At 41.3% G+C, this 27,517-nt stretch overlaps 1 protein-coding gene across 2 annotated transcripts in view; it reads left to right on the plus strand.

Annotated features, from left to right (window-relative positions):
* Positions 1-27,517, plus strand: part of IFFO2 (intermediate filament family orphan 2) — a 57,953-nt gene that overhangs the window by 14,481 nt on the left and 15,955 nt on the right. For both annotated transcript variants that reach the window (XM_075906468.2, XM_075906467.2), the window contains exons 2-4: positions 21,697-21,757; positions 22,586-22,681; positions 25,959-26,099. In XM_075906468.2, the coding sequence (XP_075762583.2) occupies positions 21,697-21,757; positions 22,586-22,681; positions 25,959-26,099 (298 nt within the window). The remainder of the gene's footprint in view (positions 1-21,696; positions 21,758-22,585; positions 22,682-25,958; positions 26,100-27,517) is intronic.

Here is a 27,517-nt window from a genome sequence, read left to right on the forward strand (position 1 = left end):
GACAGAGAATCCCTTTCAGGTCAGGAGGGCCTTGCTTCTGGCCCGACAAGTACCAGCCCGGCTCCAAACCTGGATTTTGATGGGAAGCTTGAGGACTGTGGACCAGTCTCTATCCTGGATCCTTTCCCATGTTTTTGCAGCCACTTATCCTGCTTCTACCGGGCATGGAACCTTATTGCTTTGGACCTTTGGGTCCTTCGAATGGTAAGCATGGGCTACGTGCTCCAGTTCCACTCCGCGCCACCCACTCCATTCTCTTCCCTGTACCTCTTCAGGGACCCCTCTCATGAGCAATTCCTTCAGCAGGAAGTTCAGTCGCTCCTCACCATGGGGGAGGGGGGGAAGCACAATAGAAGTGGTTCCTCAGGAGTTCGGGGAGAAAGTGTACTTAATATTTCTGGTATTTCCCTATTCCAAAAGTAATAAAGTCTCGGCTCCAACTTGGATCTTTGCAGTCTCAACAAGTTCCTGTTGAAACTGAAGTGTTTTGCATGCTTTCACTAACCTTGAATATCCCCTCCCTGGATCCAGAGGATTGGTACACACCCCTGGATATGGAAGATGCCTATTTTCATGTTGCCATTTATCAGCCACACACTTTCCAATTCATGGTAAGTCAGGCACACTATCAGTTCATGGTGCTTCCCTTTGGCCTATCCACAGTCCCCCATGTGTTCACGAAGTGCATGGCGTTGGTGGCTGTGTTTCTCCACAAGAAGGTAGAGAGGTACCTGTACCTCTGTGACTGGCTGTTGAAAGGTTGCTCCAAGGAGCAGGTGAAGGCACACATTTGCCTTGTCAGGGACATATTCTAGAGACTGGGCATTCTTCTCAACTTGGAAAAGTCCACATTCATTCTTGCCCAAATAATAGAATTAATTGAGGTGATCCTCGGCTCTGCAACAGCCAGGGCCTCCTTTCTGGACACCAGATTCCAGGCCGTGTGCTGACTTATATAGTCATTGTACCATTGTCACACGACCACTACTAGGAACTGCCTCAGCCTCTTCAGGCATGTGGTACTGTATATGTACGTAATTGCGCACACCAGATTTGGCTTTCTTCACTCTGCCATTCAGGTCAAGAGAGCCTGAACTAGGCAATAACCATTTCACCGAATGTCCTGTCTGTCACAATTGCATCTTCTGTTTGCTCTTGTCTCTGAAATTAGCGTGAAAATATTCACTATAGATAACTGATGTAAACATAATTTATTTGCTTCTAACTTGTTTAGATATTTCAGAGAATTTTTAAATGTGCTGATTTTTTTCCTGCTCTTTTTTACTAAGTTGTATAACCTCTAGTTTTTCTAGCAATTATAAGAGTACCAGAGATGAACTGTCGAAGTGAATCATACGGCATTACTAGGGCACCATGATAATAATCTACTGTATTCCACCAAAAAAACGTGGAGTCTGGTGGCACCTTAAAGACTAACAATTTTATTATGGCATAAACTTGCCTGAGTTGCTACTTTCTTTCATTTCATGTATCTGATTAAGTGGGTTGTAACTCCCAAAAGTTTATGCTGTGATAAAACTTAGTCTTTAAGGTGGCACCAGACTCCTTGTTTTGCTGAAACACACTAACACAGCTACCTCTGAAACCTGTATTCCCCACTACACCATAATCAAGCACCTTCCCCTCTGCCTGTGCTAGGCCTCTGGAAACTTGTTTCAAGCTTTTCAGTTGTAGGAGGTCTTAATTCAGAAATTTTTACACATTAACACTTGCAAGCATGTTATTTCCATATGTTGTATATTCAGCTGCACAAATACTAAATACAAAATAGTTCAGAATCACTGGGTTAAGTTTCCCATCTCTGAATAGTATTAGAGGTTGGAAACCGACTGCAAAAAAAAAAAAGAAACTTTGCTCCCCAGTTTCCCAAAATACAGAATGTTTGTGCATGCACAATGTGATAGCTATCATTAATATTGAAACTTGATATGAATTCTAGTTATTACAGGAGGATTATTTTGATAGTTTGTCTCGAGCACTGAGATTTAATTGCTGCCTTTTCCTTCCCAGAAAACAAAGCTGAACCAGTTTAATATAATTATGTACCTTTATACTATTCAGCGATATGTTTGTCCCCTTAAACCTTGCAGTTTAGATAATTAGACAGAGTGGTGTCACTATCCTACACTCAAATCTTTCTGAGCAGATGACACGTCACCTTCCTACCCACCAACTTCTTTGCTGGTGATGTAACTTCACAAACATAAAAATACATATCTTCAGGGTTTTTAATGTCTATTTTATGTTTACTCAACCTCTCATTTTAAAGTGTATAACACCTTTTGTGTTGCTCTTGAGACTTTCCCATTTGAAATAATGACCAAGTCAGTCCATTTGTTAAACAGTTGATCTTTATATATGTGGTCTTTCTCTATAACTCTAAGACCAAATTGTTGGAAACTCTCTCATAAGAACATTATTCTTTCGATGCATTAAAATATTTCAGAAGCAGCCAGCTTATGGGCAAGTAATAAAATGTATTTTAGTATTCATTTATATGAAAAGCATTTGGATTAGCAGACAAAATTTATCTTAGTGCTGCTGTTTGAAGGATGCATTCTGTAAAACATGAGTTAAGGATTTAACATGCATTCTGGATATTTACAGTAATTTAATCTTCTACTTTTTAGATTATCAAAACAATAAACGGTGTAAAACTGAACCAAAAGAATTCTTTTGGATCTCCAGTTATGAGTTACATCCCACATTGTTCCTATTGTATGGTATTTTTTTTTGCCCTGATGTATGATAAACCTTGATGGTGATTATTTACATAGGACTTACATGACATTTAGCTCTATGTACTACTGTACCAAATTAATCTGCGATGAGGTGGACTAACTCGAATTTGAAAATAGGTGCTTCCAGATTATAAGGATCATGACTTATCCTGCAGATGCTTACTGGCTGAGCTCTTTCCCAACGTGAGGGTTACAAATGGCTTCCATTTCCTGTTGGTCAGTCAGTATGCTGCAGCACTGAATTCACTACAATGCATGTGTAGCAGGAATCGGGAAGTGGAAGGGAGGTAATCCCTAGCATCCTGTTGCCCTGTGGTCTATCAGGTGTAGATGGGAAGTACTGGAAACTGGTTGTCAGCCGTTCTAAATGTGTTATCACTCTATGATGCTAAGGCCGTGCACCTAGGTTGGGAACCACTCTTTTGAACTACTTACCATTGTAGGTTGCATCCAATACTGCCTATATGGTCCTGGGAGTGCCACATGGGCTGCATCTGTGTATGGATTGGACCACTTGGTTTAGAAAAATACAGGTTTGTTGAGATTTTTACAGGAATAAATGAGCCTATAAACTGCTTCTCCCAAGGAATTGTTGGAATTGGAACCCTTCTGTGTGTGTTAATTTCCTTATTTACATAATCCAAAAGATACTTTCTAAACACTTTGCCACCACAATTTATTTTTAAGTCAAAATACTAGACGACAGTTGAGTTTACAAAAGGGGAGAGTGGAGATTATAATGCTTTCTGTACTTGGGTCCTGATCATACTCTAAAACTAGATCGTGCCATCGGTTTTCCACTCCCCATTATACAGGAGTGGAGGAGTGCTTCTAACCTTCTCCCTCCAAAACCAAACACCCTTTTCCATCTCGAGTTTTTTGCATGTTGCTTTCTTTTATTTCCCTAAGGGTACATCTAGCACATATTGCATATCTTATTTCAAGTTTAGGGTGCTGTGTAGATGCACCGTTAGTTACCTAATCCATATGAATCAATAGCCCACTCTGGCATTGAAACTAGTGTGTTTCTAAGCACATAAATATATCTGATGAGACTTATTAGTGTCAGTTTTCCATTTCTGTGACTGTCAAGAAGTGTCTCAGATGTCTAAAAGAATCTAGCCAATCTAGTCTCAAACTTGAGACTTCAGTATTACTAGTATTGCTAATAATTCCAGCCTGTCCCTTAATGTGCAGGCTCTCAGTGATACTATTGTATGCTGTGAAGTAAATATAGCTTCTTAGGGAAAGCAGTAAGTTATATTATAGACGATGTTTTTGGGTGCACATATCTGCAATGTCTTTTAGCAGACACAAGAGGAAGTGGGTTGGAGGAATTATATCTAGCTAATACTTTGACTACTATACTTCAGCTTTCTTAGTTATCAATGATATAGTTTCAGTATCCACAGTTGGACAATGTTTTATCAGGATTTATTCTTTATTAATAAAAATTATTTTACAGACATAATTTTCATATGTACAGTACAACTGTTTAGGTGAGGAGAGGAATTACATTGGAAAAAATTGGAGTAGATCTCTATTTTCAAGAGGCACTCCTTCATATTCCGTTGCGCTAGTAGACCTCTGGCATAACTGCACTGACATGAATAGATGCCATAGCATTACATAAACTAGCCCTACCAAATTCACAGCCATGAAAAAGCAGGTCATGGTCTGTGAAATCTGGTTTTCCCTTATGAAATCTGTATCAGATACAGGGTAAAAGCACAGAAATGACCAGACTTCATGGGAGACCATCGTTTCTCAAATTGAGTCCTGATCCAAAAGGAAATTGCAGGGGGCTCCCAAGATTATTTAGAGGGGGGAGGAAAAGGGGAAGGAGAATCATAGATTAGCTATCCTTACTTCTGCATGGCCTTTGGAGCTGGAAGGTTGGAGAGCGATGGTTGTTAACTGAGGATACATCTACACAGCAGTGTTATTTCGGAATAACTAACTTGATTCCTAAATAACATAGTGCATGTCTACACTACAAGAGATTATTTTGAAATAATGTCAAGCTGGAGGGCTTCTTACTCCTCCTCATGGTAACCCTCATTTCACAAGGAGTAAGGGAAGTCAAAGGAAGAGTGTTTTTATTGTGTACACAGTGCCAAAAGGTGAATTAAGCTATTTTGACTTCAGCTATGCAATTGACTTAGCTGAAGTTGCATAGATTAATTCAACTTGAGCCTTGCTGTGTAGGTGTAACCTCAGGGTCTCGCTCTGCAGGCAGCAGCACAGAAGGAAGGGTGACAATACCATGCCATCTTTGCTTTGTGTTGCTGCTGGCATTGGCTGTGCCTTAAGAGCTGGGCCCTAGGCTGCCAGCCACTGCTTTCCAGCTGCCCAACTCTGGAAGCATCACCAGTGGTAGCAATGCAGAGGAAACACCCACCACAATAACCTTCCCAACATATTTTTAGGTCAAGACCTCTACAGTTACAACACCTTGTAATTTCAGATTTAAATAGCTGAAGCTATGACACCTTTCTTTTAAAAAAAAATAAAAAAATCCTATGACAATGAAATTGACCAAAATGGACTGTGAATTTGGTAGAATCCTACATGTCACATTTGGTTAAATGGTATATACAGAGAACTCTTGCTATCTGGCCCACTCGGAAACAAGGATTGGCATCTTGGCTTCCTACTGACTTGAGACATGTACATGTATTCTGTAGCATGCTTAACATGAACTTGCCTGGCTTTGTGTCCATTTAACTACCGAGAATCCTATGAAGTAGTAGGAACGGGGGAGGACAGGAAAGAAATTTGATATACCGAATAGCTTTCCCAGACTTGATGAAGAGTTGTATAAGCTCAAAAACTTGTGTGTCTTTCCAACATAAATTGATTCAGTAAAGACGTTACTTCACCTATCTTCTCTCCTACACTAGTGAGTCTAGTAAAATCTACCTCCCAGAGGTTCTATGCACATTTCTATAGACCGAAGAGCAAATATTCCCAATGTATGAACTATAAACTTTTGAGACAGTAAAAGCACAAACTTTTTCTTGGGAAAAGCTTTAAATCAATTGGTGGCTGAGGCATTTACAGTCAAGATCTGAATACAAGTTGACATGGATCCCTGAACAAAGTAACATAGATAATAAGAGACTGGGATCTGTGAATTCGGTCTCCTGCTAAAACAAGGCCAGCAGTACAGACGACTTGATAGTTCCACAAGTTATCCTTTACTACAGTCAGCATAAGGGATTGATTTCTTGACTTTCATTTGAGAGCACTATTGTTTCCAAGTAAATTGCTCTTGCTGTTGTCTCCTGCTACGAGAATCTATCCTAGATGTTAACCCATGAATTTGATGGTAAATTAAGACTTACATTTTTGGCTGACTTTGTCACAATGTTGGCATCAAGTTTTCTCCTTTGCTTTTCTGTTTAAGAAAGGTAACTGTTTAACTCAGGTAGGGGGCTACTTCAGCCCTGCAGGGGGCCTGCCATGAATAGGGGCTGCTTCAGTCATCTGGAGCACACAGTCTCTGGGGTGAGCCCTGGCACCCTGCAGGTAGGAAACGCTCCAAGTGGATTGAAGCAAGCTGCTGCCTGCAGCAGGGGGGCTGCTCCAGCCTGGTAGGCCCATACACAGGGAGGGTGTGAAGGGTGCAAAAGCACCTCCCTCCCATGTTCCCCCAAATAAGCATGCTCTGGCCGCTACCCAAGCCTGACAATCCAGGGGAAGGCTGGGGCTGATTTCCCCGCTTACTTGGAGGACCATGGAGGGTGCATTCACACCCTTGCAGTCCACATTTACGAAAAAAGCACCCCACAGAAATTCATACAGGCGTGCTGGTCTCGGTTGGAGAAGCCCTCCCCAACCCATGCCCCCTTTCAATTAACCAGTAAAACATAATGCTTAACTGGTTAACCAGTTAAATGGGATTTTACATCCCTAGTAGCTGTACAGCAGGTTATCCTACATTGTGCCAAAAAGCCTTTTTGAGTAAGCAGTTACTACTTAAATGACTGGACTCGCTTCCTTCTTGTGCTGGAAGAATTCGGGTTTGTTTCTGTAGAAAAGGGACAAATCATCCATGACGTTACTTCCCTGGATTACCATAAAGTTCCTTTGTTTTGATACTACTCTTAAAGCTATTAGCAGGAGCATTTCATGCATGAGACATTCATGTGGCTTAAAGTAGCTTGAAATGATTTTAACTAGTAATGAACTTTACATATTAGCCACTGGTGGGTGTTTCTGTGTGGTATAAGTACCAATGATTATTTTGCAGAATGTAGCCAAGATTTTTTGCATCCATGTGACATTAAACTTTAAATACTGATAACCTGATGCTGTGGTTTTTCTCAGGAACCAGAGTGCTGGCAGAAGTAAAATCTGTTTAGCTGGAAGAGACTTATTTTATTGTAATTCCAATAGCATAGTTCAGAAGCATTTTTCTACATAAGTTTAATCATACTACATAATTGCACAACTTACCTGATAAGAGCTTGTTTCTAAAGAATTCCTACTGTTCAAAGGTCTGCATTCTAGTATATACATCACATGTCTCAAACGTGCTTTTATATTGGTCTTTAGTCAGGGCAATTTCTGTGGTTATGTACAAACAGAAAGATGGAGAGAGACAGAAGCTTGCAGTTAATTGTAAAGTTCACTGAATTTACCCAGATATCTGGAGTATCACTTTTTAGGATTTATCCCTCTTGCATATACCTGTCTGGTAACCAGGGTTGGCAATCTTGCAGGAATCTTGGTGGTCCCCACAATACCAGAGCTTGCACTCAAACTTTTCTTCCCTTCCCCCAGTACTTTTGATAGGAGCCTTCAACTTCCTGAAGGGAGGTTCCAAAGAGGATGGAGAAAGGCTGTTCTCAGTAGTGAGAGATGACAGAACAAGGAGCAGTGGTCTCAAGTTGTGGTGGGAGAGGTCCAGGTTGGATATTAGGAAAAACTATTTCACTAGGAGAATGGTGAAGCACTGGAGTGGGTTACCTAGGGAAGTAGTGGAGTCTCCATCCCTAGAGGTGATTAAGTCTTGGCTTGCTGGAGCTCTGGCTGAGTTGATTTAGTTGGGATTGGTCATGCCTAGAGCAGGAGTCTGAACTTGACGACCTTCTGAGGTCTTTTCCAGCTCTATGGTTCTATGATTCTACCTACCTATGACTCTGAGAGGGAGTTTGGGTGGGGTGGAGTGAAGGTTGTTATGCTTACCTGGGGCACCCTCCCTCTGGCAATGGTTCCTGGGGGTCAGGGGTCTTTGGATGCTGCTCCCCCTTTTCCCCTGCCACACTGTATGCTCCCCCCACCCCATGTCTCCTGGTCTGATCTGCCACCTCTGGGCGATTTAACATGTTCTGGGGTGCCCTCCAGCAACACAGTGGAGTTAGAACAGCTTCTGGACACTGGCTCCTCACAGCTGCCAGCGTGCTGCCATGTTTGTCCCTGCAGCTGGGGGTATATGTCTGTGTGCTGGCATGGATATAGGGCGCATCCTCCCTTGAGCTGCAGGGACACTGCTGTAACCCTGCTGGGCTGCCAGAGGTGGCAGCGCGGTCTTCTGGGGAGTTTTGAATTGCTCAGGGGTGGGAGGCAACATGCGTGGGGTTAAAGGATGGCTGGAGGATGCAGGGGGCAAGGAACGCAAGCGGGCAGTGAATTTTGGTGGAGTCTGGCCCCAGGCCAGGAATATTGCTGGGGCACCACAAGCCCATATAGCTCTCCTCCCATGATGGTAGGTAGTAGTCCTGTTTGCTTGGTTATAGCCAGCAAATCTTAAGCAATACAGTGATTATATGTCAAAGAAAAAATGTATAAATTTGTGGATTGAAATATTTTTACTACTTTGCTAATACAATGCATGTTTACTCACTCAAATTCTTTCTTGGTCAAAACAAAATACAGGACTATGTAGCACTTTAAAGACTAGCAAGATGGTTTATTAACTATTGTTAGTCTTTAAAGTGTTACATAGTCCTGTATTTTGTTTCAGCTACACCAGACTAACACGGCTACATTTCTATCACCTTTCTCTTAGTCAGAATTTCTTTAGACACACATTTTCTCTTGAATGCACTATATGAACAGTAATTTTGCATACATACATCTTATAGCATGTATTTCCCAGCAGTGATTTGGTAATTAGCAACTCTCCATGACTTTATTTGTAAATCTTATATTTGTTCTTGAAGTTCCAGCTTCTAGAATCCTAACTGGATATGAGTATTTATTTAAAATTAGATATTTTGCTCAGGTTCTTAACTCAGTTTTTTAAAACAAATGGAACATGTACGTGGCTTTATTTAAATGATTGTATTTTTAAAAAATATAGTGTTATTTTTATGAAGTTAATTTTCCATTTTGAATTTTTTTTTTAAAAAGAGATTGTGAAAAGTGTTCCATTTAATTGTTTTTGTAAATGGGATTTCCATCAAGATAACTTTTTTCTTCATCCCTGTAGTTACAGTTGCTATGTTAACAAAAAAGGGCTATAGTTAATGTGGTTTGCAATAACACTTCCTTGTTTTCAGACCTAGAGCATTACTCCACAGTACTGTTTACCTTCTGCTGTGTAAGGTTTATTGAGAAGTAGTCCTATTGCAGGTTTATCTTATTTTTCTGGGTTATCTTGGTTCAGTCCAAGGGTGAAAGTAAACTTTCTTACAGGTACTGTCATAACACAAGGCGGGAAGTGGTAGTGTGTGATACGACAGTATCTGTAAAAATTTAAGTGGGGGGCCCTCCGGGCAGGGGGCTGGGCTTGGGGGTCTCAGGACTAAAGGTGTGTGGGAGTGTAGGAGTCCAGGTTGAAGGGGGCTCGGGGCAGGAAGTGTGGGGTTCTGTAGGGAGGAGGGTGAGGGGCGCCTCCCCAGACTTGTACCAGGGCTGCTTGCTCTTTCCCCTTCATGTCCCTGTCCGGGAGCGAGAGCCATAACGGGGAAAGCCAGAGTGAGGAATGCAGCAAACTGAACTTTCCTCTTGCTCCCTAACAAAGGGGATCAGCCAGCAGTGTCCCCATACAAATCTGGGGCAGGAAGTGGGTATTTTCAGCTTCTCCCCACCCTCCCTAAAGGGTGCCTGGGGGATGGGAGTCTTGGGGATGGGACAGTCCCACATGGGGGGGCATGCCCCCAGCTAGCCCCTCTTACCTGCCTGGTGATTCTTTGACTTTTCTGTTTGGAATGGGATTGCTTCTCAAAAATCCAGGTACAACCAAACCCTAATCTTGCTTTAAGTTATGATAAGAGGAAGCTGCATACCAAATTTGGTGGCCTTAGCTCTTACCATTTAGGAGCAGTTCTTGAACAGACAGACAAATGCTATCAAATATATAGAAGATAGATAAAAGGAGATATGCTAGCCTTTGTGGTTGTGGAGAGAAGATGGTAAAAGTGATTCAAGTGTACTCAAAGGTGCAAAAAACAGAAGGCAAGTAAAAGAACCCTAAATATATTTTTCTAAATACCGTGACTCTTTGGGGCTTGACTAATGATTCTTGAATGGTTGGGGTTGGCAGTACAATGTAGAATTATTTAGATGGTTTGCCACACAACCTTCTGTGGCATATCTATTGAGGTTACGTCACAACAGCTCTCTAGACTCATTATGTGTTAAAACAAGGTCAGAAGATTACTAAAACTGATAGACCAAGAAATTGCCTGCTTAACATGGAGAAAGCTTTTGGCAATAGTTGTGAATATTTCCACCAAAAATAGGATGTCTGCTCCTCGCTCATATACAAACAAAGTGCAGAGGTCGCTGCTCTATTCTGAGTTGCTCTGATTTGCTACAGCCTCCTGTACGGTCTTTAAATGTGCATTAGTGCTATCAGTGCTGCATGTCCAAACTGAATATGGACTAGTAAAATTGACCTAAACTACTGATAGCGGCAGCTATTGGTGAATGTGAGTGAGGTGCAATGATTTCTGAATGAGCAGAAGTGCTATATAGTCCTGTATTTTGAATGAGCAAAGGCATTTCTTAATGATTGCTTCCCATCTAGAAAAGGCATATGTGCATTTTTGTACCAAAACACATTTATTGGGATTCAGTCTTGAGGATATACAATAATCTGTCTGTTTGCAATACAAAAACCAGTTGGGGGACACTTGCTGTCCTGAAAGGTCTGTTTTGGGAATATGTTGCTGAGATGAAGGAAAAAATTTTTTTTTGTGTGTGTGTGGGGGGGGGGGGGGGCGGGGGGAGAAGATTACAGATTTCTGTTTGGATGGGCAGTATGCAATTGAGAAGTAGCAAGCCACGGATAACTTCATTTAAGAATGCTGTACTGTTGTGGTAGAGCCAGGCTTTAATGGAGTCAGACATTCAAATAAAATTGGCTCCATGTAAAATGTATTAATCAGATAGCATTTAATTTGTATTTCAGTAGGAAACCAGGGCTCTTGGGTCTGAAATTGGCCTCTTTGGGATAAATCTGAAGAATCTCTATACAGCAGAACCTCATTAGTGCTCACGTAGCTTGTTCACAAATCCCAGCTCTTGTCCCATGTCCCAACATAATCTGAGTATTTACTACATGCTCAGTGCTATAGAGAGCATGGAGTAGGTCAGTTTCCTGTCTGAGGATCTTACAGTATAAATAGGAGTTTAATAACAGATAACACTCTGAGGGTTAATATTACTAGACAATCTTAGTAACAAAATACAGAACAAAAGACTTAGTATGGCTTTGTAAAAAACAAAAAAACAAACAACAACTTGATCATTGTTTTGTTTTGACAAAATGTATCTTCTGTTGCAATATTTTTGAGTCACCAATATTTTCTAGCTTGCTAATTCAGATTTAGCTGCAGCGTATTTCACTAGTTATTGCAATGGGTTGGTGGGATTCTGGTGTACATCTTATACACAGGTTCTTTCCCCAAACTTCCTACAAATATGGGATTCAGGATGGGGTAGAATTTATTGCTACCATGGGACTAGGTTGCTGCAAACTCTTAATTTAAAAGATTAAAAAAAAGTTTATACACTTTCATGTTAGAAAATTTGACCAAGTGATCTTGATATTTCCAATTGCTAAAGTACATTTCCCTCATAAGCAGGACCATCCTCTATCCGAAGTAGTATAATCAATGGTCTTTCTCTGACCAAACATTGGATTTCAAACTGGATTCCAATGGCATCATAAGTCTGTGGTACTGCTGGGACATTATGCCAATGAGAATCGAAACCAGTGTATCGTAACCACAACTATAAACCATGGTGGCAATACCTAGATATCACCGGATAATGTGGGGAGACTAGTTTAATGGGCATGTTTCTGCAGACCCACACAGAAAATGAGTATGAGATTGCTATGACTAATCTCAAACAATTAAATTGGTTGGGCTTGAACATGCTAAACATCAAATCTCATGCCAGCATTAGCGAATGGTGGGGCCTGCCCTGCCAGAGTATACTTGAACAAAGTATGGGCGTTAAAAGGTGCAAAACCACAGAAGAACAAGTGATGTTGCCACGAGAGAGGAAAATGTGTCTCTAACTTGTGACCGCTGAATGCACACTTTTTTGGGCAACATCTGTCAGCCGACGGTCAGGGCAGTGAGACCCTTATGACCGGCTGAAGTTCTTTTAAATTGTGCTTGGTTCTGTTACAGCAACTGAAGGAGTCAGGTTAAAGCTTAAACAGTTACTATTTTATTGTTACAGGGTAAACTTAGTTGTTAAATGCTACTACTGTGTTACAGATAACACAGACACTACAAAGGACAGGACAGAAATTACACTAATAAGTCACTTACAGGTACCATGAAACCTTTTTGGTTCTCTGAGCTCTTATTAAATGCATGCAAAATAGACACATAGCAGGTATATTCTCACCCCTGCGTTCCAGACTTGGCGTGGCCAGCGTCTTTCTCTCAATCCCTCGGGAAGAAGTAGGGCGAGGTTGGGCGTCCCACAGACCTCGGGAGACAATCAATACCTGCCAGCAGGTATAGATGATTGGAGCTCAAATGGGGTGGGCTGCTGAACCTCTTTTTATACCCCTTGGGTCATGTAGGCTTCTTCCTGGTTTCAAGTGGCCAATTAGGAAAAATGGCTTTGAATGCCAAGTTTCCCACGAAGGGTGCAAAGCATAATTTACACCTGGGAAAATGCAGACAATGGGCACCTCTGGTATGTGATGGGCGAAGATTCCTCTCCTGGGACAGTGCAGGCGTGTCAATTACTGGTACTAGCCATCAGGGCGACGGGAGGCCCCGGGTCATCAGCTAGCCCGTTTACTGTCTGGTTTCTGTTTATGGTAGAGTCAGGGACAGGCAGCAAACCTGTGTTCCCAGGGCATCAAAGGCTGACTGCCTTTCTCTTGCTCTCTGGGGGGGGGGGGGGACAAGATGGGGTTTTGTGTCTGGCTACAACATCTAAAGTGTAATTAACTAAACCTGGTATAGATTGCACATTTTGATCATCTTTGTCCTTATAGGTGGGGCACATCATAGAATCCTAGGGCTTGGAAGAGACCTCAGTAGGTCATTGAGTCTAGCCCCCTGCCCAAAGCAGGACCAACCCTAACAGAATCATCCCAGCTGGGACTTAACCTCTAGGGATGGAGATTCCATCACTTCCCTAGGTAACCAGTTCCAGTACTTCACCACCATCCTAGTGAAATAGTTTTTCCTAATATCCACCCCAGACCTCCCCCACTGTAACTTGAGACCATTGCTCTTCGTTCTGCCTTCTGTCACTACTGTGAACAGCCTCTTTCCATCCTCTTTGGAAACTCCCTTCAGGAAGTTAAATGCTGCTATCAAATCCCCCCTCTCTTTTCTTCTGCAGACTAAATAAGCCCAAGTCCCATAGCCCCTCCTCATAGGTCATGTGCTCCAACCCCCTAATCATTTTGGTTGCCCTCTGCTGGACCCTCTCCAATGCATCCACATGCTTTCTATAGTGGGGGGCTAAGAACGGGACATAATACTCCAGATGTGGTCTCACTTATGCCGAATACAGTGGAATAATAACTTCCCTAGATCTGCTGGCAATGCTCCTCCTAATACACCCTAATATGTCCTTAGCCTTCTTGGCTACCAGGGCACACTGTTGACTCATATTGAGCTTCTCATCCACTGTAATCCCCAGGCCCTTTTCTGCTGAACTGCTACTTAGCCAGTCAGTCCCCAGCCTGTAACAATGCTTGGGATTCTTCTGTCCTAAGTGCAGGATTCTGCTCTTGTCCTTGTTGAACCTCATCAGATTTCTTTTTGCCCAATCCTTCAATTTGTCTAGGTCTCTCTGGGCCCTATCCCTACCCTCCAACGTATCTACCTCTTCCCCCTAGTTTAGTGTCATCTGCAGACTTGCTGAGGGTGCAGTCCATCCCCCCCTCCCCCCCATCCAGGTCATTAATAAAGATGCTGAACATAACCAGCCCTAGAATCGATCCTTGGGGCACTCCGCTTGAAGTGGACCGCCAACCAGACATCGAGCTGTCTTAACATATGAAGGATGAGGAATAGTAGGCGTGTCTCATGTGCCAAAATGAAATATTGACATCTTTGAGTGTTTCTTATTTTCTGTCTTTATATGATGCTTCCTGTCCTGTGAAATGGCATTGGCACTGAACTGAATTCTTAAGTCAGAATTAATTGTCAGGCTTTTCTAGCCAGTATTTTCATTGGTAGCATAATAATAGTGTTTAGGTGAACGTTTGTACTTTAAAGGAATGTTCTTTTATGTTCTCCCATGTACCATGACAACAAGAAAGCATAGCAATAATCAAGCTCAGGCAAGATTCCTGTATGGTACCCAATAGAGATGGAAGGACAGAGGAAAAGTCTCAATAATTTACAGTGTTTTTTTCGTCTTCACAACATCCTATAACAGTGTTTCTTTGCTACATTTTTTCATATCAATGAAAGGTATTTTTTAATTTGAAATTCATTTGACTAAATAGTAATTCTTATGTAATGATGCACAAGGAATACTTTTTTACCCTTTTTTTTTGGGGGGGGGGGGGAACTTTTGGCTTATCAACATACTGAGTGCTTTTGACAATCTGGCTATAAAAGGCAGTTTCCTCTACCACTCTGAATCCTACCTAAACTCTGTGTGCTCATACTAGTAAAGAGACGGTGCAAGATCACATTGCTTATGCTTGTTGATCCCCACAGCGGGAAGCTGGTTTAGTTATGAATTGTTTGTTAAAGATTTGGTATGGCTGTCTCAGTCTAATTCTAATGAAAGTTATGAGTAGTAGAAGCTTAGAGAAATTTACACTGGGTACTATTAAATTTCCTTGATGTCTCCACCCATTTTATTTTGAATAGTAGCTCATCTAAGTGTTGATGATAATCTTGTGTACTGTTCTGTTTTTCTAAGGAAGCACAAGTTTGAAATGTGACTCAGCTGTATCATAAAAGCAGTGTTAGTTCTTTGCAGGCTACTCAGCATCCTGCTATTTTGTTAGTTCAAGATCTCATACTTTAGCTGCTCCCTTTCTTAAAAGGCACACAGTTTTTCACTTTCTGCCAAGCTATGTAAGATTCCTAATCACGTGATTGTAGAGGCAGCTTGAGGCTTGAAAATGCAGTGATTGAATACATTTGGAATGTAATGTTGCATCTGGGAAAAAGGGGAATGTATCCTTAGTTTTATCTTGACTGGCCCTTCATGTTCTAATAACTATAATAGGAGCCTGTAAATCTGTGAATGTGGAAGGTAGTCATAACATTGAAATGCCTGCCTTCAGTAGGGAGAAGGGAAAGAGTATAGTCAATGCTGAAATTGTGCTTTCTGAATTTTATGTTAACAATTCTAGTGGCCTTGGTCTAGACTAGCAATAGCCTTTGCTCAGTCGGTATGTTCATTTTAAGTTGGCAACATTTGCCTCTCCAGCTCTGAGAACTACTTTAGCTGCAGCTGGAAATCATAGGAATTGGTGTTTAAGCCAAGAACTAATTTTATATTTGAGACGGTCAGAAGCAGCTGTCTAGTTAATATCCTGCAGCACAAATGTGAGGACCTGGTTGCCTGTAGTCACTTCCCTTCTGTGCATTATTGTCTTGGTAATTCCTGTTACCCCTGTTTCTTCAGAGCAGCAAACGTCAGTGCTTCAGTGAGAAGAGCTGATTTGCTTTCCCACTCTAGTTCTGCCAGGAAGACTCTCATTTATATTGCAGAGGTGATGCTGATTAAGCAGGCTGGCTTTCTCCTCTCTCTCCCTGGAGAAGAGGGAAAGAAACAACATATGTGTTGAAGTGCTACAGAAGTATTTTCATAGGCCTCTCACAGTAACTCCTGTTACATGCAGAGTCCACCAGATTGCTTAGAAGCAAAAGAGTGAGGGGGTAGAGAATGGCTAGCATAAAATTGTGGATTACTACTCTGTATGTTTCATATGTCTGCTCTGCACCAACTGCACAGTATTTAGCACCTTTCCAAAGGTATGCTGTCATTTTGTTTGCTTACTGCTATACTCAAATGTAAAATAGCAGCAATTCCCCAAAGTCCTTTAAAATGTGTGCTACTGCAAATACAGAATGATTTTTTGACACCATCTAATTTGCTTGGAAGCATCAATAGAGGATTTAATCTTCAATTAAATCCTTCTCATCCTTCTTGTTTCCCTCCTCCCCAAAAAACAAAAGTCTCAGAGGTTTGTATTGAGTGGTGGGGAAAATAGACTGATTTTTCTTTTCCAGATGTCAGTTCTGACAATTTTTCCAGGCATTACATCACTCACCAGCGTGGCAGTATTGAATGCATTCTGAGGTGTAGAGCAAGATGACTGTACTGATCAATGATTTTGATGAGGACCCTGATTTGTCAGACTCTACTATAATTCCTGATTTATTTTCAGAAGAAAAAATAACTTTAGATAAAAACTACCACTGTTTCTCTTGGAGAAATGGATAAGTATACAATGAAGACATTTTAATAATCAGTTATTTAAAAGATGGCATTCTTTCAGTCTCCACAAAAATTATCTTGAGTTTCTACTTAAAAGAATGGGAGCTGTATGCTTCCTTTCCATGATATGCAATTAAATTATGGCATAAGGATGGAAAAACTAAAACAGTGAGATTGCTGTGGAATGATGGAAGTTACCCCATAGGCTGTATATATATTATGAGTGATAATTCTGACTGTTTTCCAGAATGACTGAACCTTTGAGGATGGAAGCTAAAGCATTTTGCTTGCTTTTTGGGCTTACAATCAGTAAAAAATATAGGGATGTAATATTTACCAAAAATATATTTTCCTGCAGAACTGTGTTTGGCGTGAATGCAAATAATGGGTTAAAACTCTACCTAAATATAGCTATGTTCACAATTTAAGTAAAAAATTTCAGATCTCTTGAGGCAGCTCACTGCAGTTTTCCTAATATCTAGTTACACTATCTTGTATTCACAACTGACAGCATACTGGCAGCAATGCAGTATGAATGACTGAAACCATATGACACTTCCTTAGTGCAGAAGGGAACCATATTATAGGTAGTGAATTTAATATTAAGCAGTCACAGTCCAGAAGTTGAGATGACCAAATGAGGTTTGAAAAAATAATGAAGTTACTTTTACATGTGATTAGCAGCCTAAATGCAAATAGCACATTGGTGAGGAAAGCTAAAATATTTATGGCAAATACAAATTCCAAACTAACTATTTCAGTGTGTTTGGCAATAAATCATTGGCAGAGAAAAAACTATTGGGAACATCCTTCTGTACCACTTGAGCATTCAATTACATATTGGAGAGTTCTCCTATGCTACTGTGCCGTGTATCTCTGCCCTGCAGAGACTGGGGAAGAGTAAATGTAGTCAGCCTGCATTACAGGCTGAACCTCTAAAATCAGGGTCTGTGGTCTGGGAGAAGCACAGACATTGCTGGACCAGAGATCCCCAACTGGTCAGATTCAGAAGCACAGCCTGGTTTGGGCTGGCAGTGGGGAGAGCATCCCCAGCGGGACTGGCATGGTGGGGAGCACAGCCCTGGCCCTGGCAGCAAAGTCCAGCCCCAGCTGGGGTCGGAAGCAGAGCGGGATTAGCGACCAGGAATGCAGCTCTGGCTGGTGTGGTGGCAGCAGAAGTTCTCTCAGGACTGGGGGTGGGGAGCAAAGCCTCAGCCAGGGTTGGAGGCAGCATGGTTGGCAGTCAGGAGTGCAGTCCTGGCTGGGCCTGGTGGTGAAGAGTGCAGCCCCAGCCAGGGCTGGTGTTAGTGGGGCCGGCAGCTGGGCGCACAACCTGGGCCAGTGCCATGTGGGTTGCAGCCCTGGCTGGGGTTAGAGGCATCTGGGCTGGCCCCTGTCCGGGGCTGGTGCGGTGGGAGATGTAGCCCCAGTCAGGGCTGGCACAGTGGGGGGCTGGAGGCAGTGGCAGGGAGCACAGCCCTAGCTGGGAGCACAACCTACAGCTGAGTGGGGAGCTTAACCTCCCCTTGTCTAACAAACTCCATTGTTTGGGGCCACTCAGGTCCCGAGATTCCTGGACAAGAGAGGTTCTACCTATGGTGCAGGGCCTAGTCAATGCTGCTGTTAATGCAACCTGAATGTATAATATCCTAATGCATTAAGACTGAAAACTGCAGCACACCCACATCTGCCTTTGTTCTTCCCTTCTGAAATGATCAATTTTGGCATTCAACAGCATTTGAAATACATATCTACTAAAATCTGTGGTGGGACTTATGAAACAGCAGTAGTTCCCAATCTTTTGTACACGTGACCCTTTTCACATAGCAAGTCTGAGTGTGATTTTTCTCTCCTCTCCTCCCCCCGCCATAAGTTAAAACACTTTTTTTAACACTATTATAAATATGGGAGGCAAAGTAGGTTTTGGGATGGAGGTTGACTGCTCACGACTCCCATGTAGTAACCTCTTGATTCTCTTAGGGGTCCCAACCTCCAGTTTGAGAACCCCCCCCATGATACAGTATGTGAATTTAGAGTTGTTCAATGTGACATAAACATCCCATAAAATCCAGTCACCTTCTCAGGATTCTTTTGTAAACTGAAAATATGGTGAAATTATTCATATTGGAAGACTTAACACTGTGCTGGCAAGGTTATGAAAGTGACCCAGAAAATGCGCACACCCTCTCATTGGAACATTGCTAATCCTATCCTATTTGGATTAAAATAAATATTTTTTGGGGGTAGAACTCTACATCCATAAGTTTCATCTTCTGATTTACTTGTACAATTATTTTCATGGGAACAAAAATAACTTTCTTTGTATTCCTTGTTATATTTAGCAAGTACAGGAATGTTTGTCATTTTGTAGACAGTATTTACTGAATTAGTGCAAGCAAATGTCTTAATGGTAGCAATCAGTAATACACTATAACTAGGCTTTCAAATTCCCAGGCATTGTCAGAGGGTTGGTTTGAATGAAAGGTCTGAGCAGATTTTATGACCTGCTGCATTCCATAGGATTACTTAACGGAAACTTTCAGTTGAATGTTTAGCTGACTAAGTCAGTGGACCCTGGTTCCTTTTAACTGATCGTGCCAGAAGCCAAGCTTCTGTTAAACTATAAAAAGAAGCTTTATTCTAAATCGGAGAATCCCTTGTTGCCTAATGAAGCTACTGCTTTTTGAGGCTTAATTGACTTTAGTGAGCCAGGAATGCTTGAGTCAAATTTTCCAGAGATAAAGATTCTGCTTTTATTAAACCTGAGTGAATAAGGAGCATTGGGTAGAACGGTTTCTCTTCAAGAATAGTTGCACAAGCTTGGCCCAAGGAAAGGGATAAACAGCAATCCTGTGAATGTTAAAATCCACTGAAGGAAAGCAACTTTGATGCCATCCTCTCCAGAATTTACCTTGCATAATTCTACAATACTTTGTTCAGCACATGAACTGGGAGATGACTGCTAGATATTTTCACATTAATTCAGAGATGGAGTCATAATTCAACAACATTAAAGTGTCAGTTATAAATTGTAGGGTTAAATATATAACTTTGGAATATATCCTTAAAAGGGCACAGACTTAAATTTTTTCAAATGCCTTAATGTTTATATTAGATTAGGATTATCATACAGCATTCAAAATTTACTAGGTATCCTGTTTAAAAATAAATTCTCAATTAAAAAGGTGGTGTACTAAAATGTACACCTTCTGTAATAAAATGGACTTTTTTTTAAAAAAAAAAACTTTTTACTCTAATTGCTCTTTGATCAATGGAAACATAATCAGTGTTTAGTTGATTCAGGGTTGCCTAAATTGCAGAAAAGGTGTAGCAAATGATGAAAAGCTGCAGATATGCAACATGAGTCTTTGTGGAGAAAATGGAATTCTGTTTCAGGACTGATGCATATTGGCCATTAATGAAGCAACTGTTTCTCTTGACCTAACAAAGTCTGTATTCCTATTAGACCTGACTGGGTTGTTTGCAAACTAGATAGAACATAAAACCATGTAGTAGGGTGACGAAATCTTTAAGTCTTAAGAAATTGGTGTGTGTGAAATAATTAGGAATGATTTGAATAGAATAGGAACACCTGGTAGATGAGTTGCAATGGATAAATCAGAAAAGAAATGGAGGGTAAGCTTATTGGTGGAGTACTTCCCACCAATACCATATGATATGTGATAAATGTAGGGAAATTATTGGTGACCATCAAGAATGATACAGGGGCTTAAAAGGAGAATAGTCTTCATCAGAAGACATGGAAGATGAGAGGGAAAACTTGAAAAAGAAACGAGAACATAGAAGTGTTAAAACACTTAAGTGGGAGAGAGGTGCTAAAAAGGCATCTTGCTTAATTCAAACCTCCTTTGATTTATGTGGGATATCAGCTGAAAGGATAGTATCTATTAAATTAGTACTACCAATTAGCATTTTAAAAATAAATGAAACCAACAACACCAAGATCTTCTTCAGAAAGTTGCAATTGGAAAGGACTGGATCTGAACCTGGTGACAGACTTCTTGGCATACTTGCTTTCTTCAGTGATTGTGCTCTATTTTTTTTCTTGCTGACCTCCTGTGCTTCTCCTGTTTATTTTTGTCAGACATGTCACAAACAACAGTATTTTTCAGATTTATGAACTTGCTGCTGCTATTTAATAGGCCTTAAATTTGACAGACCAGGTCTATAAATTTACACACAGAAATATTCATTTTGTATATATTTATACTCAATATCACATCCTAAATTGGTCCTATTCACTAGCATCAAAGTATATTTAAAGTACTGACTGACAAGACTTAGGCAAAAATAGACTAAGCTATTTAAAACTAAGTTAGTTCTATGACTTTAGCGTTTTCTACATGTGGTAATGTTAAACAATTTTCATCTCTTCTTCTCTCCTGGACAACCAAACACCTTGTTGTCACTTACCACCTCCCCATTTCCTGTGCTTGGGAACTAGAGTTTTGATTCATAACTATGCACTGATGAGATGGAGTGTGCAAAAAAACTTTCTGTAGTGGCCTTCCTCAAAATGCTATTCTTTTTAAAATAGCGTGTGCTCACCAATCTGAGACAGATGGAAAGCTTTAACTCCCTTAATGCCACGCTTGTGCTTCTAGCATGTGACAGTAACGAGGCATATATGTTATGTATTATAAAGCATTAAGGACATCCTTGCAGCATAGATCCTCTGCTTGGAACTATACTATGACTGGAAAAAAATAGAGTTATTTGAAGATTGTCAAGACAAAGACTTATATTCTCAGGGGTTTATAGGGCTACATTTGCTGACTTGTCTAGATTTTCAACCTATTGTTGTTGCAGTGGAAGTGTTCTGTTTTTATATATGTCCACATGAAAATAGTGTTAACTGGTCAGCTAATTTAACTCTAATGACTACTTTGAAAATTGGCAGTTTGTGTGTGCGTGCACATGTTGCTGAGACGGAGGGAAGCTTTCCAGTTGACGCCTACAATAACTGATTTTTTTTTTATTACAAGTGGTAGAATAAGATCTTTGACTGGAATAAATTATACCAGAAATGTTGATCTAATCTCTGTCTGCAAATCGTTTTTTTCAGATGGGAGGAGGAACTGGCAAAGCGAATGAGTCTGGAGTCTACGGTAGAAACCCTTCAAGAGGTGGGTTATGAGTGGGATTTGGACTTTCCTAGTACTGTTGCTCTCCCCCCCCCCTCCCCGATTCCTCCAACTCATGAGCTAAAATATTTGTATAGTGTAGGTTTTCCCCCTTTAATCTGATCATTTAAAAGTAATACTTTGACTGGATTAATTAATCCTGTAGTTATGGCATCTGAATTATATCCTCTGGATAAAGCTGTTAATATTTGAAACCTTAGGTTGCTTGATACTCAATTTTGTGAGTGAAACAAGAGGAATGTCTCTATTCACCTAGTTCAATCTGCAAGCAATGCATCTTTTTTTCTTTAGCATATACAAGAAATGGGATGTAAATCATGTATCAGTTGTTTGTGGATGGCAGTCTCTAAATTAATGACGGTAAAAGGGTACTTGTTTGGAGTGTTCAGCTGCAATAGCCCAAACCATTAGCCTCTATCTAATCGTTATGAGAACCCTTTTAACAGAACAAAACCAGCCCTTGTAATTTTTTTCTCTTAACGTTGTAAGTATCTAGTGTTCACATTTGAAGTAGGGGAAAATATGCAGCTATGACCCAAATTTTGGACCATATTCCATTTAAATATTCTCCTCTTCTTCACTCTCATTATACTCTTGGCTGAGCAGCAAGGTAGCCAGTCTTGAAACTCACTCATGCCCCCCCCCCTCCCGCCACTTGCATTTTTGTAGCAGTGGGGCTAATGAGGTTGGTACAGGTAGACTCAAGCCAATATTCCATACCAGCTCTTTTCCATATTTGTGAAACTTTGTAGCTAAGTAAATGCTTCCACTTATATAGCTCTTCACTGACTCTCTCTCTGTCTCTCATAGAATGCTCAAGAAGCTGAAGCTCTCCAGGAAGAGTTACATGAAAAGATTGAGCGGCTGAAAGCAGAGCTTGTTGTCTTTAAGGGTCTGATGAGTGATGTAAGTACCCTGGGAAATAGTGGCCTATTCCCACCTGCTTTTGTGAAATCTATTCCTGTCATGCAAATGGCTTCATTCATAAAAAGGTTATGGTCTTAATGAGTGCTGCTTTGTAGTTAGTATTATGGCTGCCGTTATGATCTAATGCATCAGACAGATCACCCTCCCCCTGCTTCCTGTCTGGTCTGTGTAGAGATGCATTAACTTGCTGCTTAGCCCATAACCTTGACTTCCCATTCCCTTTTCACCAGCTAGCAATAATGGCATACAAACTTGCAGCCACATGCTATTAGGGTAAAAGTTCAGCCGTTATGCAGCCATCGGTACTCTTATTATACAGATGGATTTTGATTATAGGTATACAAGCAGTTCTTATAAAAAAGGAAATCTAAAATGGCTCTCCCATTCTACCTTTGCGAAAGGTTCTTAGAGAGACTATCTCAGTTTCTGTGTCATTGGATATGGATTTGTCTGCAGTGCTGCTGTCACCTTTTAGAAAACTTTTATAAACTGTGTATATCTCTGGGTTTCTACCATAGTTCTCTGAGTCTATAATTTCTCCCAAAGATGGGGGGGTGGGTGGGGGGGGCGCACATGGTAGTTCTGAGAACTTCACTTCAGTTAGACAATATGCTATGACTATAATCAATCAGTGTGTAGGAGTACTATTGAAATATAGGTGAGTGGAAAATGTGCAAGATGAAAGAGCAGGATTTTAAAGTACACTTGGCTTCTTTTGAGTAGTGAATGCCAGCAGTGTAGCTATGATTATTCATGATGCATATCCATTTGTAATTTTATAAGAATTTTCTTGGTCTGATGCAAACTTGCGGAACCTGCTACCTGAAGTCCCATCCATTTTCTCAGGGCTGCTAGGTCTACTCTTATAAAATTCAGCAGTTCGCTGACCACCTCTTTGGATGGTTCATTAAGAAAAGAAATATTTGCTGGATTAAATACAGTCTGAAGGAGAGCAATTTAGAGAGACAAGATGGGTGAGGTAAAATCTTTTATTGACTCCTCTTCTGTTGATTGAAGAGACAAGTTTACTTAGAGCTCTTCAAGTATGGGAAAGGTAGTCAGTGTGAACTATTTGTTAGAGCCGTATCTGTCACACACAATAGAAAATTAGAGTGGATAGAGGGAGGTAGTGCTTCCTCCAGCCTGTTTGAGCTCTGCAAATTAGATGTAAATAGAGTGGTAGAGAAGGCCACAAAGCTGTTGGGGCAAGTGGTAACTGTTTTTATATAATTGAAGACGCAAAAAAGCCTAATTAAATGACTTGCAAGAGGTTTATTTAATCTGTTGAAAAACAGAATGACAAAAATTTTGATAGACCATTTAGTTAAATGTTTTCATTTTTGTGTAGACATTTTTCTGAACCCAAACTTTGATTTAACAATTCCCCAACCTTCCCTATTCTACTTGTATACTTTGTGTGTGTGTGTGTGTGGGGGGGGGGACCGGGGGGGGGGAGGAATTGCTAAGTAAATCAGAAAGGTTTTATTTGTAAACATATTTCCTCTTGGAAAGTAGTGCTTACAGCAGGGGTGCAGAACGTTTTGGCTCAGGGGTTACTGACCCACAGAAAAATCCTCATGGATATGGCCCCCGTCTAATAATTAGGAGAATAAGATATGAAAAATGCAACTGGTGGCAGCAGGGCTCCGCTCCTCCTCCAATCCCATGGGGGTCCAAGGCTCATGTCTTCCCTCCAGGCTCTAGGGCTCTTCTGGGGGCCCGGGACTAGTGGATTTTGTGGGGGCCCCCAGGGACTACAATGTGGCCAAAAATGAGGGGTTGTAGTGTGGGGAGGAGGGAGGGTGCGGGATCAGGCTGGGGTTGGAGGATTTGGACAGGAGAGGGTGCAGAAAGGAGGCAGAGGATGGTGGTGCCTACCTGGCAATCACTCTTCTCCCCCCAATCCTGCAGAGCTTCCCTGCGCTGCAGTTCCCGGCACAGCACTGTTTCCTTCCTCCGCCAGGCAGAGCCTGCAAGCTGGATGCCAATCACTGCTTGTCTGGATCTGGCTTGAGAGGCTCAGAGCTCTCGCCTCCATTCCCCTGTAGCAGGGAGTCGGCACTGGAGCTCTAGCCACACAACCCCCCCATGTGCTGGTTCAGTCCACCACAGGAATGGAGGCAGGGCAAGCCAAGCCTTACGGGCCAGAACCAGACAGGCCATAGGTTTCCCCACTCGTGGCTTATAGGGTAATACACATCTCTCAGTATTTTCTCAAATATTATGCAAAAGCAAGCTATGATTTGCATTCGGGCGAGTTCTGTATCCCAGAAACTCTACTGTTGTAAATGGAGAGCATCTCGCAGTCATGCAGCAACATTGCCTATGGGGGAGAAGGAGAAGCTACATAATATAAATAAATGTCCGTCTAATCAAGGGCGCTGTTTCAGGAGAGCAGGGTGGGCAGCAGCCATGCATACTGGGACATGGCTTGCTTTTCTTCCTGTTCCCCTGAAGATAAGGGAGCGAGGGGAAAGTACTTGGATTCTGTAAATTACTCCTCTGCCTCCTCCCTTCACTAGTCAGGAGTGAGAGGCATGTACAGAATCCAAGTACTTTCCCCTCACTCCCTTATCAGGGGAACAGAAAGAAAAGAAAGCTGTGTCATCATAGTAAACTTGGCTGCTGGTCCTCCCTGCTCTCCCGACATAGTGCCCTTGTGTCTGATGTGCAGCATGATGTGATGCAGTGGCATACAGTTCTCTACTGGGACAGAAGACAGATTCATGAGGGTATATCTTTTGCTCTGTATCAAACTCACATGAACTTCTATAGATCTAGTCCTGTTCTAACTTTTTTTGTGATAGACGTTGAAGTTGGTGTACAATTTTTTCAGCGCAGAATCTGACTAAATTTTCTTTAAAATGAAAAGCTAATTTCCTATCTGAAATGGGTAAAAGTGAAGTATCAAATCCCACACCTTGTTCTTAAACATGTTTCAGATTTTCCCCCATTGTAAACCTTCACTGAGTCCATAAAAGTTGACTTTTGCTGGGTCTCTAGGAATCTTTGCTGTGGGACTGAATATCTCAGTAGCTAGTGTTCATTCTTACATTTGCATTTATTGGAATCAGATTTGAAAGTGTTAATTCCAGTAGTGTCTAATCTAGACTGTCCTTGTGCTGCCTTTCCCTGGGGAACAGGCTCAGTGTGGTGTAAGAAAGATGTGCTCTGGGTTTATAGAGATACTGTGGGTATCTCTTCTCTCCTAAACTGTATAAAAATAGAAGATAATCCACTACTGTCCTTCCTGCAGCCCATGACCGATCTGGACACAAAGATCCAAGAAAAGGCCATGAAGGTGGACATGGACATCTGCCGGCGAATCGATATTACAGCTAAGCTGTGCGATGTAGCACAGCAGCGCAACTCTGAAGACGTTTCCAAGATATTCCAGGTGATTAGGCCCTGAATTTTCTCTAGGGCAGGACAAGATGGCAGTGGGAGGGGGGAGAGAAGAGGGAATGTTGGGGAGTTTGGGCCAGGCTCAAACTTCATCCAACTTTCTCAAATTCTTTTGAAATTTCTCTCCAATAGACTTCTTTTCGTTCTAAATCTGTTTCCAATTGCAGCAATGATCCACATACTCTGCTGAAGTATTAAGACTTCAGAGTTTATAGGAAGTCTTCAGAATGCCCCTTGAAAAATACTATTAAAGCTTGGTGTGATAGTTTACAAGTAACTAGAGAAAAAACATCCTGAGATTCCATGTTTGTCTCCATCAGATTTGCTCTCTTCACAAGTAAAATGATTTTAACTTCATGCACTGCACTTGCATCCTGCAGTCTCCAAGTTAAGTTCTTTATTTTTAGCTCATACATTGATGAAAAATAAACACATTCTGGGACTGATGGTTAGTCAATGACACTTTGATATGTGAGGGAGAATCAGGCCCGGTCCTAGGGCAAGGCGAGCAAGGCAAATGCATTCACTATACATTGGCCAGGCCTGGGGCCCCACTCTAAGTATTCTGCCTTGGGACCTGCAAACCCTTTGGCCAGGCCTAGTGAGAATAGAATACCATTTTCTTTCTCATAGCTGCATTGGCTCTGCAGTACTAATGGGAAAAATGGTAACTTATTTTGCTTCAGAAGTGAGCAGCTATAACTCAGAATACACGCACGCACGCGAGCTATTAAGCAAGCAAGTGCCTTTAGCATAGTCACTTTTTTAATCATTGGCCCTTCCAACTTGCCTCAACTTCCCTTTCTGTCTTCTGACTTTTGTGCAGCCCTTAGTGTCTACTTAACAAACATACGCTTCAAAAAGGGAAAAAAAAGTCCTTGTCCTTCTCTTGAGCCTTCCACGTGGATATGTCTTAAGTGTGATGAAACTTTCATTCCAAATCAACTTTTAAATGTCTTATAAAATGCTTAGCTAAGGTAAACATGAGTTTTTGTTACATTTTTTAAGTAATCGGGACAGAAATTGATTCAAAGTACCTATTTGATAGTGGAAAAAACTTTCAGCTCCCCTGTATACAGCAGCATTCCTTTTTTCTAAAGAGATCTTGTCTTAACTTTGATAAGTGGTAAAACGGTGCTATTGCTCTAAAATTTTGACAGTTTTGATCAAGTATACAGTGGTTAAAATCATCAGCACAAAGAGCAACGCCAGTATCAGATCTGAATGGTTCATAGTTAGCAAAGTAGTGAATATTAAAGAGGAGATTTGGCATTTGTGTGCTTTTAGAAATGTGTTTAGACTACTGCACAAACGTTCATGAGTATTTAAGATGATGTAATGAAGATCAACAGAACAAAAGAGTGATCCTTCACTTCGCAGGGGTAGCTTTTCATTATCTTTGCACATCTA

Source organism: Pelodiscus sinensis, chromosome 24 (genome assembly GCF_052426305.1).
Source record: "Pelodiscus sinensis isolate ZL-2025 chromosome 24, ASM5242630v1, whole genome shotgun sequence".
In the NCBI taxonomy this organism is placed as follows: domain Eukaryota; kingdom Metazoa; phylum Chordata; order Testudines; family Trionychidae; genus Pelodiscus; species Pelodiscus sinensis.